The sequence below is a fragment of the Notolabrus celidotus genome, chromosome 4, assembly GCF_009762535.1.
Source record: "Notolabrus celidotus isolate fNotCel1 chromosome 4, fNotCel1.pri, whole genome shotgun sequence".
Classification (NCBI taxonomy): domain Eukaryota; kingdom Metazoa; phylum Chordata; class Actinopteri; order Labriformes; family Labridae; genus Notolabrus; species Notolabrus celidotus.
The window spans coordinates 17924391-17940492 of record NC_048275.1 but is presented as its reverse complement, the minus strand read 5'-3'; the positions used below and the strand labels follow the sequence as shown (position 1 = coordinate 17940492).

The window sequence follows — 16102 nt, the reverse complement described above, 5'->3', positions numbered from 1 at the left end:
ATTCAGACAAAATTAGTTTCCCTTTTAGTATGTGGCACAACATAGTTATTGAGAGAAGTGTTTTGATTACCATTTGATTGATTTACACTTTATCTTGAAAAGGAATGGTTGTTGCCTTTTGGATATCCCCATTAGATGCTGTTTTTTTCCCTGCCAGATGGGTGCTTATAACCCACAGAGCTGGGATAACATCATAATAAATGGATAGATGAAGTTCTTGCAATTTTCCAATTAGGGCTAATTTGACTGTTTGAAAACGCTTTATTAACTCCACAAATCCCACAATCCATCCCGCATTTTATTTATTTTACTCTGCTGATTTTCCTAAATAGCCATAAGGGCTTGTGTGGATGCCAGGCGTGACTAATTCATAAAGGGAAAAACACAAGCTGGAAAAAGGCCTGCAGGATGTGTGCATGGCTGTGCAGCCTATAAAACATCTGGGCAGCACCACTGGGGTTTTAATCCTCTGTTTTCATTTGTTTGTATATAATATAATCAGGGTCAATGCCAATGTCAGCAAAACATTGGCCGGCTGTGGTGCACTTGAACTTCTCAACCCCACTCTGAGGGAGGCAGAAGAAAGATGGATTCACGCACACCTTTGTCACTTTTTCTCTAATTTTGTGGCACAGTTCTAAAACAAATGCAGTCCATTAATTTCCACGCAGGCTTTTAACGCAGCGTACGTCACGTGGAGCACCAATCAGCAGGCTTGTTGTGATTATCTGGAGAGTGAGTTGTTTCTGTGAAGCATTGCCAGCAGAAACGTGAAGGCGCGTAATTGGTTGCGCAGTGGAGTCTCTGTTAAATGCCTCTCCAGCTGAAGTGACTCCCCCCCTCTCTGCACTCCTGAGCTCTCTCATCCCATAGCACTGCAAGCAGAGAGCGCACTACTGGAACTCTTTGAAACTTTCTATTTAACTTTCTGTATCGTTATTTTTCATCATGTTTTGGTCTCTGTGCGTAATCGTAGCCTTTGCTTCTGTGCCAACACACGCACAGATCACCGGCCGGTATGTTATCGGATGTCCCGCTCGTTGTGACAAGTCGATGTGTCCAAGGGTACCAGCGAACTGCCCGACGGGACAAGCGCTCGACGCCTGTAACTGCTGCCTGGTGTGCGCGTCCGGGGAAGGTGAAGCATGCGGCGGCAGCGGGAAGCTTGGGGACCCGATGTGCGGTGAGGGGCTGGAGTGCTCGGTGCCCGGCGGGGTGGCGTACACCGTGACGGTGAGGAGGAGAAGCAAGAGTGGGACTTGCGCTTGCAAAACCACCGACCCAGTTTGTGGGAGCGATGGGGTGTCATACCGGAATATCTGCGAGCTGAAGAGGGTGAGCCGCCGCGCGCAGAAGCTGCAGCAGCCACCTGTGCTCTTCATTCAGCGGGGAGCCTGTGGGAAAGGTAAGACCCAGGGTGTTAAGATTTGGATTAAGAAGACGCCAAACAAATTAGGATGTTAATGGGTGGATAAAAGGGATGGGTTTTACTATAACAGTAATTATATTGAATTTGGAGAACTTTCTCATGAGTTAATCTCATGTGAAACCACTAAGATCTACCAGCTGCAACATAAATCTTAATATCAGTCACTGCTCAGTCGCAGCACCCTAACTGTAAATCTATAAATTTTCTTCCACTTGTGTCATTATCCTTCACCTTCCCATCGACCCCTCACTTGATGTTTGTGGGTAGATCAAGTCACAGATATCACAGTTTACAGCTGCATTCAGTGGCACACAATCCTCATGTGTATTGGATAACAAGAGCCACTATTCACGTTTGTTTCCCTCTTGTTCCTGAATTACAATTAGCCTGGATCAGAGAACTATTTCTGACTTCTGCTCGGTTGAATGAAGTCATGAGCTCTGATGTAAAGCCTGATGGAAGGATTTTTTTCCCCAGCATGCATAACCAACAGTCACATGGTCAAATCCTCTGGATTGTTTTTAGTGTAGTTCATGCTGTCTGAACTGAGAGCTATTTTCAAAGCTTGATAAGTGTGATATAGGCTGATTTTGAACAGCACTGATGTGATGTATGTGTAGTGATTGATTGGTATATGTGAGTGTTTCAGAATGGACCTGTACTTTATCAGAGTGTCATGGGAAAAGTATTTCAACCTAATCACTGGAGCAACATAATAAACTGATATCATTTTTCACTCCTGTACTGTTTAATCAGAGAGTCATTCATCATCATCATTAATGCTACATGCAGGAACTATATAGCTTTAAAAACTGAAGGATGGTCTGACTCAAACACACTTGCACTTCTGAGGCCACAGGTGGTAAAGACATTGTATCATTCTTCAGTTTGTGGTGCATGTGTTTTACGTATGTCCATCTGAAACGTACACCACGTGTTCATTTTCAAAACTTCTGAATGAAGAGCTTCAACACCTGTCGCCTCAAAGACCAGTAACTAACCTCAAAGCTTGGAAACTTCCTCTCTCTTCTTTTCCTATCTCAGTGTCTCTCTCTGTCTCTTTGCGTCTGTTGTCGCTCATAAATCACACTCACTAGTCACATGAAGGAATGCCTGGCGCTGACTCAAAGCCATAATTCCTCCTCTGTTGAAGACAGGCAGGAGACACACGCGGAAAACTCAAAATTAGTAACCTGTATTTTACGGGAGGGGTTTACAAAGAGATCAAAAACGCCGTGGGCGCCGTGGAAGTGCAGACTGGATTGCCACATTTGTTTGTCAGTCATGTAAGCAACTTAAATGGTTAAGTCACCCCATGCAGGTAACCATGTCTGGAGATGAGGACAGCTGTGGTGAGTGCTATTGATTTGTCAAGGCAACTAGTGAAAAGTTCCAAAAATGCAATAAAAAGAGTCACATTTAATTTGGTGTTTTACACCAGCTGGGTGGAAATGTGATCAATACTGTAGACTTAAGAAGTCCGGTCACTGCTGCAAAGAAAATCAACTCCCTCTAACCTCCTTCAACTACCCCTCCTCTTGGCCCTATGCTAAGAAAATATATGCAAGGACACTTTGCATGATGTCATTTAACGTCTGGACTGTAAGTATCTCGATTATGCAAGTTGTCCATTTTGGCACAGGAAATTAGGTCAAATATTTTTATGACCCGGGGGTCATGTTTGTTTAAAGTGACTCATTTTCTAACGGTATGTTTTAAGCAATGTTAAGCCCTTTGATATAGTAAAGGTGGAGGTACAGGGACGGCAATAAAGGTTGAGAGATGGAGGTAAGTCATGTAACAAAGGTCCCCAGACAGATGTGAACAAAAGGGTTGCATTTTACAGGACAGACTTTAATGTCACATTAGTTAAGGGGTGGAGTTGTCTGAAATGAGGTGCAGTCATCCCATATATCATTAGATGTGAGTCATCATGATGTCACCGATTGGTTTGTACACGTTTATGTTGAAGCCTCCAGTTGGGGTTCAATGCTGAAAAATAATAGATTAGCCAACTAATCTGTTAGTTAGCAAAACTAATCTGAAATTGAGACTTAATTTGTAGTGGTAGCTGACCACAGTTTTAATCCATTAGACAATAGAATGTCTGTAGCTTGTAGCAAACCTGCATCCTTGAACAATACAAAGCACCTGACCTAAGAAGTGGGTGATTCTTCACATGGTTACTGTCTTCTCTTCACATAAAAGTTAGTAAGAATCCTGACACAGAGAGCAGTATGTACCAATTTTACAAGAAAAAACGTTAAAACAACACAAAAATGCCAAAATCAGTGACTGGTATTAGCTGAGGTGCAACCCAACAGTGTACACATCTGTCACTCAATTTGGCCGCGCCCAAAATTATTCATAAATCCAAGGCTCAGTATAATTCAATAGCATGAGACATTAAAAAGTATGTTTCCATTCATAAAGACACTAGCTTTAGAGACCAAATCTTACTTTGCACCTGCTGTAAACTTCTGCTGTAAAGCTTCTCTTTCTAACAGAGGCTATTGGGGATTGACTCACTTCTGGAGCCAACCTCTAGTGGCCAGTCAAGGAAGCTCCGTGTTGGCTTCATTCATCCAAGGTTTAATTTTTAAGCTCTGGACTTTGCGGCTTGGATCCCCCATATAATATTAGCATTTTTACCTGAATTATCTTCGTACTGAAATAAAAACCCATACATTTCGGACTTGCTGTGTCACTGTGCTGCTCTCTCTGGCTTTGTTGGCTGTGGTTGCAGAACGCACTCTGTGACTCCAGCTATACTGACATGTGCTGAGTGTGCACATTCTTTCCTGACTTGTCTGAGCCGCCCATGATACTAAACGCCCGTCTTCGTGCATGTGTCTTTTCCTTTTTTATGTTGTTCTATCCATACTCTGTCTCCTTGGCTGTATCCGCACATCTGTCTGGTTTCCTCATCTACTCTGTCCTGTTCATGATGCCTGGGATTCTCTTGCTCAAGTTTGACCTCGTTTAAGCACCTTTCCTCTTCTCATTTAGAGTCAGACTGTTTCTTTTCTCTTCCTCTAATTCTAAAAATAGGTTTTTATATCCTTCACCAAATCACAAGTGAGCTAACCTAATTTGACTTCCAGGCACCCAATCCCTCCAGCTCTCTTGGCTTGTTTCTGACAGTTAGTCAGTGTTGGACCAAGATAAACCCCACTAAAAACTACACTGCCATCAATTCTTGCTGGATTTATTTCATCATAATACTTAGATACAGATTTTTGGAATTTTGAAGAGAAAACCGGTGTCCAACTTCATACTGTGATAGCTGTGTCTTTATTCCAAAGCCAATACTGCTGCTATCTTGTTATCACAAGCAAATTATTTCACCAGTAAATCAAACAAAGCTTGTTTTCCAGAAATTGGGATGATTTATCTGCAGATATATCATACTAGCAACTTCATTCAACAATCCCAACAGTATCATTGAGATGATTTTTCAGTCACTGATCTGAATGTTAACTTCACAAAAAAGACAGAACGATATTTCTGACTGTGTTAGAACTTGATTGAAATCAATTAAAGTGGTGACAGGATCTTAAATTAGTTGCTTGTTGTCAAGAGGTGATCTTTGCATACAGACATGGCAATTCTGATCTTTGAAAAAAATGTAGAAGAAAGTACTGATCTTTTATTTTCTTATGATAATACACTTTTAATAACAAATTGGACAACTATGAAACACATGCACACACACAAACACACCAAAGACTGTGTCCAACATCGCCCCTAACACTTAAAGCTCCTGTGAGGAACTCTCTGTCTGTGTCAATTTTGGCACCCCCTGTGGACAAAGTGATTTCTCACATATCTTGTCCTGTATGTGTGGCAGTCACAAAATTGTGTTCTGCTTTTGTTTGATAGTAAATTGTATCACTCATCGTATATATTTCTGATAGACAAAGTATAAAAAGGGTTTTTATTCACCATGCAGTAAATGTCCTCATCTGGAACCTACCCCCTCACAGTAGATACAGGTATTGCCAATTGTACGATAGAAATTGTGAAACTTTACGTAAATGGTCTTGTTTGCTACTGTGCGTCATAAAGAGGCATCACTGTTAATTTCAGTCTGTTTCATTACCAGTTGAAAACTTCTCATAGGAGCTTTAAGAGACTGCTAATACAGCACAAAAGTGCAATTACAGTGCATTACTGCAAATGTCACTTTAATATCGCACTACATACGCACTGCTGCATATATTATATTCAGTATATGCACAGTTGTCACTTTAAAGTGCTCATAACTAATTTTTGTAACTTTTCATTATTCATTCATGTTCCTATCTAATTTTTGTCACATTGAGTCTTGCGACATAAAAATGTCATTCAAAGTTTCATTGAACTTAGGTATCGTAGAATTAAGTAATTCTGATTTTGATTATCTTTTCTCTCCAGTTAAATTGACCTTCTATTTTGATATCAAAGCATAAAAAGGGTTGTATGCATATTCTTGACTTCCATGTATTCTTACCCTGACCCCAGTCCATTTGTATGACAACAAAAGACAAAAGGAAATGGTTTGGATTTTGTTCACTTTCCATGATGTGGAGACCGTCCTCTTTTAGATGTGTGTTTGTGTGGCATGTGCTGATGTGTGTGTGTGTTTCCAACCATAAATAAGGTCCTAAATGGAAAGTTTTTGGTTGAACTTCAATCAAAATAGGACAACTTTTGAAATGGAACATTTTGGTTAGTGGGAATTACGGTCATAGTTGCACAGTGGGTATTCTCTCAAAGTGGCCAGTGTGTGTTTGCAACATTATAAACAGCAGCAAAACCTAAACAATTTACCATCTTGAATGTAGTGAGAGCAGAGCCTCATGAAATTAGATGAGTCAGGATCTTAATCTTTATTGCCATAACATTGAAATCATTACTTCCCAGATCAAGTAATGGTTTACAAATAAAAAGTGTCTGTTGTTCTCATGCTTCTCAAAGCTCTGCCTGAGCCTCCATTGCTGACTATGAAGCCAATTGTGACCAAATTAGAATAAATGAAACAACAGCACAAGCATTTTATTACTTTGCTCATTAATAACCACACTTGTTTAGCAAGGATCATGGAAAAGTCAGTGCTCCCACGTCAAGCATGGTGTGGTTCTCAAAGGGCTAAGTTTGTTCATAAGTAGGCAGTGTGTGTTAATGAGAGTGTCAGGGCAAGAAGAAGAAAAGCTGAACTTACTGTATGCACATCTCCAGTGCAGGGGAAAAGAAAAAGCAGCATCTGACTGCAGGCGCCAATAAAACAGCGGGTACGACGTATGAGAAAATCGAAAAAGAAAAGAGGCTGAGATCTTGAGCGGGAACCCTTGTGGTGAAGGTCAGTGGGCAGTGAGGGGAGGGGGTAATGGGTATACAGAGTGAAGAGGATAGAAGGTATTTAAGTGTGTGTATGCAAAAAGAAAGAGATGGACAAAAATAAAGTGCTTTTATATGTACTGTAACTCTTGTATAAGTCTGTGTTTGAATGATTTCTTGTCTTTAAGTGCTTGATCTAAGTCTGGAAGTAATCTTTGACATCTGGTTGTTGTGAATTTAAATGTTACTTAACTGGAGTCTTTATTAAAAGTTGTTTTATGAAGTCAGGGGACCTAAAATCAATCCATCACTCTTTAAACTCTATATCAGATTGTCATTTATGCACTGCAGTGAGTCCATAGGCCTGTGTCAGGATCATTGGTTTTTATTAACACTTTTTTTTTAACTTTATTTGATGTGTCAGAGCCTTCAACTTACTGAGTGGTAGGAATAAGATCCCCTACAGAAGTCTACAGTCTTGAATATTCGTTTTCCTTCTCCATCCATAATCTCTTTACCAGTTTCCCTAAAAATGTTATCCGCACATCAGTGGTCCAAATATCTACTGAGCCACCTTTTACTTATCTGTCTTTGACAGTGGTGTGTGTAATGATTACACGCATGGCAAATAATGTACCTTAATTGAATCACAACTGGAACCTCTACATTGTTGATGCTAACCTTTTGATTTTATGAAGTATTATTTTATTCTAAGGGCTTACTTTTTAACTAAGTTTGGAGTGAGCCACTTGAATAATTGAGTTCTCTGAACTCAATTATTCATGTTGCCTGATATCAGACAGAATTACAAACTTGTAACAAGAGACTGGCAATTCTGTATGCCTCATGTCACCAGTGCCTTAAGGAGTGGTAGTGAAACTGCACTGATGGGCGATAACAATCACTTCTTTTTCCTCATTTCCTCAAGAGGAGGAAATAGATGAGACTCCTTCTAAATCCACTCCAGAGAATGTAAAATATGTCTCCCATTTGTCTGAATTTCTTCAAAGCGGAGCACTGTTTAGATGTCAATGTAATTGGTTCTTTTAATCCATTTAGTACAGTCTTGATAGCAGCGTCTGTCCATAGCAGCCAGAACTGTGGTTATTACTCTTAATCATTTCTAGCAGGGAGCTTGAAAACAGTGTGAGTCCATCCTGTGGCAGTAAAGGCACTTACCTTTAGGCCCCAGCTTACCGTTATGCTAGTTAGCTGTTAGCTACATAACAAAATAAGCTAACATATACAATAACTACTCAAAGTGGGCTTTATTGAGGGAGCAGTTTCTGTTAGCATATAGCAAAAGCGGCAGTACATGGATTACATTTTTATAGGAAGCTTTTTCTAATCTTAAGCTTTGTGTCCCAACTTCCTCTCAACACATTAGTGCTCACAAGTGTACTTCTACAACAGTAGAGCCTTTTAAAGCCCAGCTCAGCAGTGAAATAATCCGTCAAAGTATATAAATCAGGTAACAATGGCTTGCCAAGGCCCTATACTGTAACTGAACTTAGCTATGTAATTCATGATTTATTATCTCCAATAAATCATCACCACTGAGTCTTAAAGCCTGCTATCATCACTTATTTTACAGTGTAAATCTCCATGTAAATTTGTGTGGGAGAGGGCAGCACTATTGACAAAATGTTGAAGTTTAAGAGACTGACAGCCCATTTGACTCCAAAAACAACACACATTCTGGATACTGTGCCAGCTCTCTATAACTGTAATCCTATCAGAGCTGACCACAAACCCCAAGGGTGTGAAGCTAGCATGAGGATCCTAACACCAACTTTTCCATGAGAACCTTTTGTGATGTCTACCAGAAAGAGTATTGGATTATTAGTTATAAAGTCCATAAAGAAATGTATGAGGGTTTAGGGAAAAGTGGTTCCACTTTTTTTTGTGTCCAACTTCATCTAGCTAGCTGCATCCCACTAAGGATAGCAATGCTAGTAGGTTAGTCAAGACTACAATATCTGAACAACTGATGGATGGATAGATTAAACGTTTGTGCAGACATACAGTATTCAGCTTCTGATAAAAAGTCTTGATAGTTTATTCAATAAATTATCATGAAATTTGGCACAGTTATTATTTTTACCTATAGCACTACTAGCTTGGAATGTCCAACTTCATGTGAAATAGCTTAACAGTTTTTTTTTCAAGGAGTTTCACATTTGTATGTAAAATTTTCCCAAATTCTTAAATGTATTGTCACTGAAGAAGATACAATCCCCACAAGCCTCAGTTGTAATTTTTTTTTGCACTATTTAGCTAATTATAGCATGCTAATCAAGTGTCAACCTCCGGTCTAAAAATATGAGTCCAATGCGGAAGTGCTAAAAACTGCAGTTCATTGAGCATCCGCTTGAGGCTGGCTCCGGAAGTACCGGAAACCACATACACACCAATTCAAAAAAGACGATCTTTACAGCAGAAATAAACATGTTTACTGCTTGGTACAAAAGACGAGTGCAGTCTGGATAGCTCATTTCCCGAGTGGCACACACTGTACGGGGGGGCAATTATCTTTATAACGGTAATAGCGGTAATTTCGAAGATATTGAGATTACAAGACTTCCAATGAGAGGCACAGCTGACTTGATTGACAGCTGGGAACACTGTAGCTGTTGACTAGGAGGCTCAAAGCCCGCCTCTTTACGTCACAATCGCTCGACAGCAGCAATATGGCTGCCGCTGACGATTGGCCTCAAAACAGCACTTCAGAAAGAGATGGGTGAAGTCACGGATACTACGTCCATATTTTATACAGTCTATGATGCTAATCCAGCAAAGTAGGGAACATTACAAACAGACAGACAGACAGACAGACAGACAGACAGACAGACAGACAGACAGACAGACAGACAGACAGACAGATAAATGGATAGAAACAGATGAACAGATATTTGATAATTGAACTGAGTTGCATAATCCAGCGGTATCATACATCTGTTTGGAATTTTCCCCCGCGGTAAAACAGTTTCTTACTATATAATTTAGAGGCATTTGATATGTCAAAGCGGTGCTCATTCCATGCTTGTGTTAGCTTAACTACACCTAAAGCAGAGTCTTTTTTTAACCCTTCACTGCAATTAATGATATCCCAGAGCTTTTGAGTGCCTTTGACTTTCACAAAACTATCTACCCCAGGATAACAGGATAATGTTACAACTGAGAACTGTCCTTGTGAGACAAGGTAGTTTTTAGGTACGTGGCAAAATTACAGTTTATGAATAGAGGGATGGAAAGCTAGAAGAGAAAACGGGTGGGGAGTTTTGATTCATGGCTTTGGTTAAACAGGGCTTAATTACCAGGTAAATCAGTCAACATTTCCTGACTTGCCCAACACTGCATGAATGGTGGGATGATTCAGGGAATTTGGCCGTCTTCACACTTTGTGTCAGACAGTACGTATGAGGGAGTTATTGTACTTTGAGGATCAGTTTGGTCTTGAGGAAAGTAGTCTTGTGGGTAGCCTGTAAGCCTGTCAATACAATCAACCATAAGGTGAGATAAGGCGAAAGGTTAAGTATTTATTTGACAGGTTTATAGGCAAGGTTAAGAGCTCAAATGAATGTGAGTGTGGATGTGTCGTGTGTGAGTGAGTGTGTGTGGGTCACGACCTAGACAGCCTTAACCACAGATGAGCTGTCGTCTTTTCTTTTCCTCTCTGTATTATGAAAATGAGCTGCTTGTCTATTCCCGTACAGCTCTTACATCATGTTATATTCCAGTGCATCTTTTGTCTGTTTGCATTTGCCTGAAATCTTAAATGTGTTTGTTTGTGCTTTGAATTTCCAGCTCAGGACAACCCGGACAGCCCAAGACACAAATACAACTTCATTGCCGATGTGGTGGAGAAAATTGCTCCATCTGTGGTTCACATTGAACTCTTCCGCAAGTAAGGCTCATGCACCTGTGTCCATGTGTGTGTCTGAAATTTACAGCCCACCTGTGTACTTAACCAGACCACACTAGAAGGCAGAGCACCTTACTCTCCTCTTGAGTCTTTCAACATCTTTTCTTTTCATCGTCTCACAAGCTTTTAGCTCTTTTATCTCTGCTTCTCATCCTTCATCGTCTGTGTCGCCTTCATCCTGTCTGCCACTTAAGCTTTTGAGGAGATCCTTGAATGTCTGTCGTTCACTGTTTTCCACATTTCTTCTTCACTCTCTTACATATTAATACCATGGGGTCTGTTTGTTTTCTCGCCTTACTGTTTCAAGTACTCTTAATCTCCCCAGACTCACCTTTGTATTCTAACAGGGCTGTCAAAGCATTATCTTCTTTTCATCCATGCTTCAGTGTGTTTGTTCTTCATTTTCATGTCTTACACTGCTATTACATCATGCATCAATTTTGGTGTATCCTCAGTGTGCTTATTTAGGAGAGGAGGCCTTCAAATAGAAAAATAAACAGCACACTCCATCCTTTCCTTTCCTTCCACAGGATGACCTATTCCAAGCGGGAGGTGGCAGTGGCCAGTGGTTCTGGCTTTGTTGTGGCAGAAGATGGCCAGATCGTGACCAATGCCCATGTCGTGGCTAACAAGCACAGGGTGAAAGTGGAGCTCAAGAACGGCGGCTCCTATGATGCCAAAATCAAAGATGTGGATGAGAAATCCGACATAGCGCTCATCAAGATCGAAGCACCGGTAGGTCAAAGTACTTTTTTTTTTTTTAACCTTTATTTAACCAGGTAAAACCCATTGAGATCAGCATCTCTTTCACGAGGGTGACCTGGCCAAGAGGTCAGCAGCACATGTCAAAAAACAGTCACACGAAAATGACAGCACAAATTAAAACGTACAATTTATAAATACATAGTGTTTTACAGTATGAATAAGAGGAGTGGAAGCTGTAACAAAACAACAAACAATAATTTAAGGTTTAAAACACAGGCACTGTTCAGTGCTCTCACGCTGTTTGTCCCTCAGGATAGAACGGAAGGCTCCAAGTGTAATAAGTTCAGAGAGTTTCAATGTAGTCTGTAGAGCATTCCATGCCATAGGGCCAGCAAAGCTGAAAGCTCTTTTTCCGAATTCAGTCCTTACCCGAGGAACAGATAAAACAAGAGTAGTGTTGGAACGCAGGGTATAGGAACTGATTTTTCTCTGCACTAAAGCGCACAAATATTGAGGAATCAAGCCTAAAAGAGCCTTATAGATTAGGGTCAGCCAGTGTTTATACCTACGTGCACTCAGAGAAGGCAAATTTGATTTCACATACAAATCACAATGGTGGGTGAGACGACTACAGTCAGTGACAAATCTCAGTGCCGAATGAAAAACGGTGTCCAAAGACTGGAGACATTTGGATGACGCACTCAGATAAAGCACGTCCCCGTAGTCAAGAATGGGTAAGAAGGTCGCTGTCACTAGTTTCTTTCTGACCCTGAGAGAGAAGCAGGTTCTGTTTCTAAAAAAGAACCCAAGCTTCACACGAAGTTTAGTACGCAAATTATTAATATGGGCTTTAAATGAAATCTCCTGATCTAGGATAAAACCCAAGTACTTGTAATTTAAAACCTGCTCTATAGGATTTCCTTTGGATGTAACAATGTTTGTAGTGGTCTGTGGTAGCGCCTTTGAGTGAGAGAAAACCATGAACTTGGTTTTATCTGTATTTAAAACCAGTTTTAGATCATTCAGACGAGACTGGATAACATTAAAAGCAGCCTGTAAAGACTCAAACGCCTGAGTAAATGAGGTTGAATAGCAATAAATAATGGTGCATAAAAATGATACATTGCATTTGACAAGTTGTTTCAGAGATTGTTTATGTAAATTGAAAATAAAATGGGTCCCAGCACTGAACCTTGGGGCACCCCTTTTTCTCAGTCAAAACTAGGTGACTTGGTGTAGTGTTGTCAAAATGAAGTGTTCATTTGCTTCCCCTCTATCTGAGCTTTGCCTCTTATAAAGGAACATTTTGACATTTTGTAAAGTTGCTTGTTAACCTTCTAGCCAAGAATGAGATGAAAAGATTGGTACCTCTCTCATGTTTGTTTGCTAAATATGAAGCTAGAGCCAGGAAGTGATATGCGAGGCTTAGCACAAAGGCTACACAAGTCACGAGTGTGCTTATACTGGTTGCCAAGAAAATATAGAAACAGTTAAACATTATAGAGACACAGAATATATACATTTTATATTTCTGTTGGTGTAAGGCACAAGTAAATGAGCCAGAACAATGCTAGTTGTTTATGTCTGCTTTCCTCTTCATGCTAGGCAAAGCTAAATACCACTCTGGCTTTAGCTTCAGGGTCAAAGAACAGACATAAGAGTCTCATTCTTGTCAAGAGAAGGGATGAGGTTATTTCACAAAATCTAACAGTGTTGTTTTTTTATGTATGCATTGTGACCATAAGCAGTTGAGGTTAAATTAAATAAGCATGGTTATAGAAGGATAAAGTTCCTCTACTTAAAAAAAAACTGAGTTACTTCCACTACCCTTGTTAGCTTTTTAGATGCGTGTTTTGTATTCAAAGACATTAATTTACCCATGATTATTCAAAAAATAGACCTGATTACACACAAACTTTGACCTCATTCATTTCATTTTGTCAAAAAAGCAAAATGACACTGAAGAAACAGCACTAATTGCCAAAACGGTTTAAACTTCACTGGCAGATGAGAACAATCGAAGGTGGTTTCACAAAAGAGAACTGGTTCTCATCAAGTGTTTTTTATTTATTATTTATTAATACGTATTCTTTATCTAGGGTGTTGTATTTTGTAAATGTTGAGAGTCTTTTGAAAAGTGATGTCTTGTTGGTGTTGTTTGAGTTATATTTATACACCTCTTTTTGTGTTATGGTTCTTTGAGGTGAGAGGACAGCATTTTACCAGTTTTATTTTTACAGAAACATCAGGAAAATGACAAATAACCTGATTCTTGAAAAAATCTTGAACCTCTTTCACTCCAAGCTAGTGCAAAGAGATGAAAACATTCACCTGCTGTTTTTTTCTCCTGAAAGTGTTTCTAAGTCTGGGAGATTATTCAAAGTGCTAGTAAAGTAGAGTGAGATTGCAGGTGCAGTCAAATGGGTCTTAAAAAGACAGCTGTCTTGCAGTGTGTCATAAGCCTGCTGGTGTTCAAACACATCAGGCTGTAAAAACAACTGATAGATATTCCACAAGTGTTCTCACAGTGACTTACCTGTGGCCTGTTGTAGGGCTGTGTTGACATGTGAAAGAAAGAGGCAGATATCTATGTAACCTTAGCTGCACTCCTTATACGCTTGCTACATTTTCTCTCCTGTCCTCTCCTCGTCTCTGTCTGTCTGTGTTTATTTCTCTGTCTACTGGACGTTACATGATAATCACTCCCTGCAGTTATGTGGAGGAATGTGTGGCAGACATCCAGAGCCTATTGACTGGAAGTCGTAGCAAAGCAGAGTGCATTACGGCGCTCGCTCTCATGGCTGGGTGACACAGTTGAATAGATGCTCATGACAGCTCCACAAGGTGTATTACAAAGCCCTTTGGTTCCGAAAAGAGGTTGAAAGATTCAGGTTTTGTTTGGCTGACAATGTGAGGGAAGAGAACGGAAAAGAAGAGTGACAGCTGCTTTGTTTTTGCTCATGCAGCGATAAAAGCTCTGTACGTCGATGACAGCCTGATCTTTGATTGGGGGGGGTTGCCATGTTTGTTGCATTACATACTCAGTGTGTACAGCCTTTTGTCATGTGAAATCAGTATTAATAGATTCAGAAATATCTTATACTTTATGCTGTAGAAGCCTGAAAGTTATCATCCTGGTTCACATTAATGTGTGTTCAGTCATTACAGAAGTCTCAGTTCATACTGTGCATGCAGAAATATCTTCCACTCCCCTTAAATGTATTTGTAGCATTCCTCCGCATGACACCATGACTTTACTGGCTGGTAAACAACAGGTGGTTGTAATAAAGAAGGGTAATTGTAATTGAATGACAGCCAGATGTAGCCAGGGTGTCTTCCTGATATAAAACACATTCAGCACTGTGTGTAAACTTGTTATGATAAAGACTGACCGTCATTGTGTGAACTTAAAGCTGCTCACTATGGCTATGAATCAGAGATGAAGCCCCAGAAGACCCGAGATCACTGTGGGGAGGCTGCATGATTTATATAGAGAAGGAATTGTACTAATGAGGGGAAGTAAATGTTTGTGTGTGTGTTGTGAGAAATGATAAGGGAGAAAATTAGAGGATGATTGACTTATAATGAGAGGGCAAGCAGATGCGCTTAAAAGTGAAAATATAGTCATACAGACCTATAGTGAGAGGGCACTTAATTTTCATTACATAAAGAAAGAGTAACAAGTCTAAATTCCAGCTTTGAAAAGTCCATCCTTTATTACAGGATGGATCACCAAAGAAACGGACTACAAAGTGCTCTTAAAGAATTTTGCAATGGGAGTTAAAGTCATGTTTAAGTTCTCCATAGGCAAATGATCTGTCCTGAACTCCCAATATGTGTTAATGAAAATATTTTTAGTTCACAATTCTTGACTTTGATGATGGATCAGCTTTTAGATAAGCAGCCTATATTCACTGTCAACCTCATTGGTTGTTACAGAGCTATGGACAATATCACAAAGCTTCTTGAGTGAGAATTTCTTTGGGTTCTTCCAAGCTCAAGACCAAAAAAACAAGTGCTTAAAGATGATAAAGTTGGAGAAGAAGCACCAGCATATGCAAGAGAGAGTTGATGTTTTCACAGAGTGGCTATGATAAGTTGTACAAAACCTTTAACTGAAAGAAATGGGTATGTAGCTATTATAATACATGGTTGATTCTTAAATACCTTTTTATATAAGTAATTGAAAGGTCTACGCACTCAGTTCCTTGAAGCCTCTGTGAGAAACTTTCAGTTTGTGTTGATTTTGGCGCCCCCTGTGGACAAAGTGGTACCTGTGATCTCTTTGGTGATCTTGTAGGTCATGTTTTCAGACCTTTATCCTGCTTTTTTCCAGTCAAATGTTGAATATTTTTCATGAAAAATGTATTAAGAGATGTTTCCCAAATCCCCTGGCAGCACTCACAAGCATAAATAAAACTTAATAGAAATTGTCAGTCTTGTTGCTGATGGTCTCATTTGACTTTGTAAGTCAGAAAGAGGCGTCAGTATGATTTTTTTGTCTGTTTCCAAACCGATCAAAAACTCCTCAGAGAGCAGAGAGGCTTTAAAATTGAACCATTTTGGATTTCAGACAGATGGTCTGAAAAAAACAACAAATACTTCAGCTTATGAAAGTTGTGATGAGCATTTTTGGAAGCTTCCAGATAGTTTATAGGCCAAAGGATTTACAGACCCATCTGAGACCAACCATAATTGAAAGACTGGCAGGAATTGTATGTATG

General features: G+C 39.9%; 1 protein-coding gene across 1 annotated transcript in view; it reads left to right on the top strand.

Annotated features, from left to right (window-relative positions):
* The first annotated feature begins 545 nt into the window (after positions 1-545).
* The window catches only part of htra1a (HtrA serine peptidase 1a), a 30272-nt gene continuing 14715 nt past the window's right edge, over positions 546-16102 (top strand). The window contains exons 1-3 of the mRNA XM_034681054.1: positions 546-1405; positions 10556-10655; positions 11204-11408. Coding sequence (XP_034536945.1) covers positions 949-1405; positions 10556-10655; positions 11204-11408 — 762 coding nt within the window. The 5' untranslated portion in view covers positions 546-948. The remainder of the gene's footprint in view (positions 1406-10555; positions 10656-11203; positions 11409-16102) is intronic.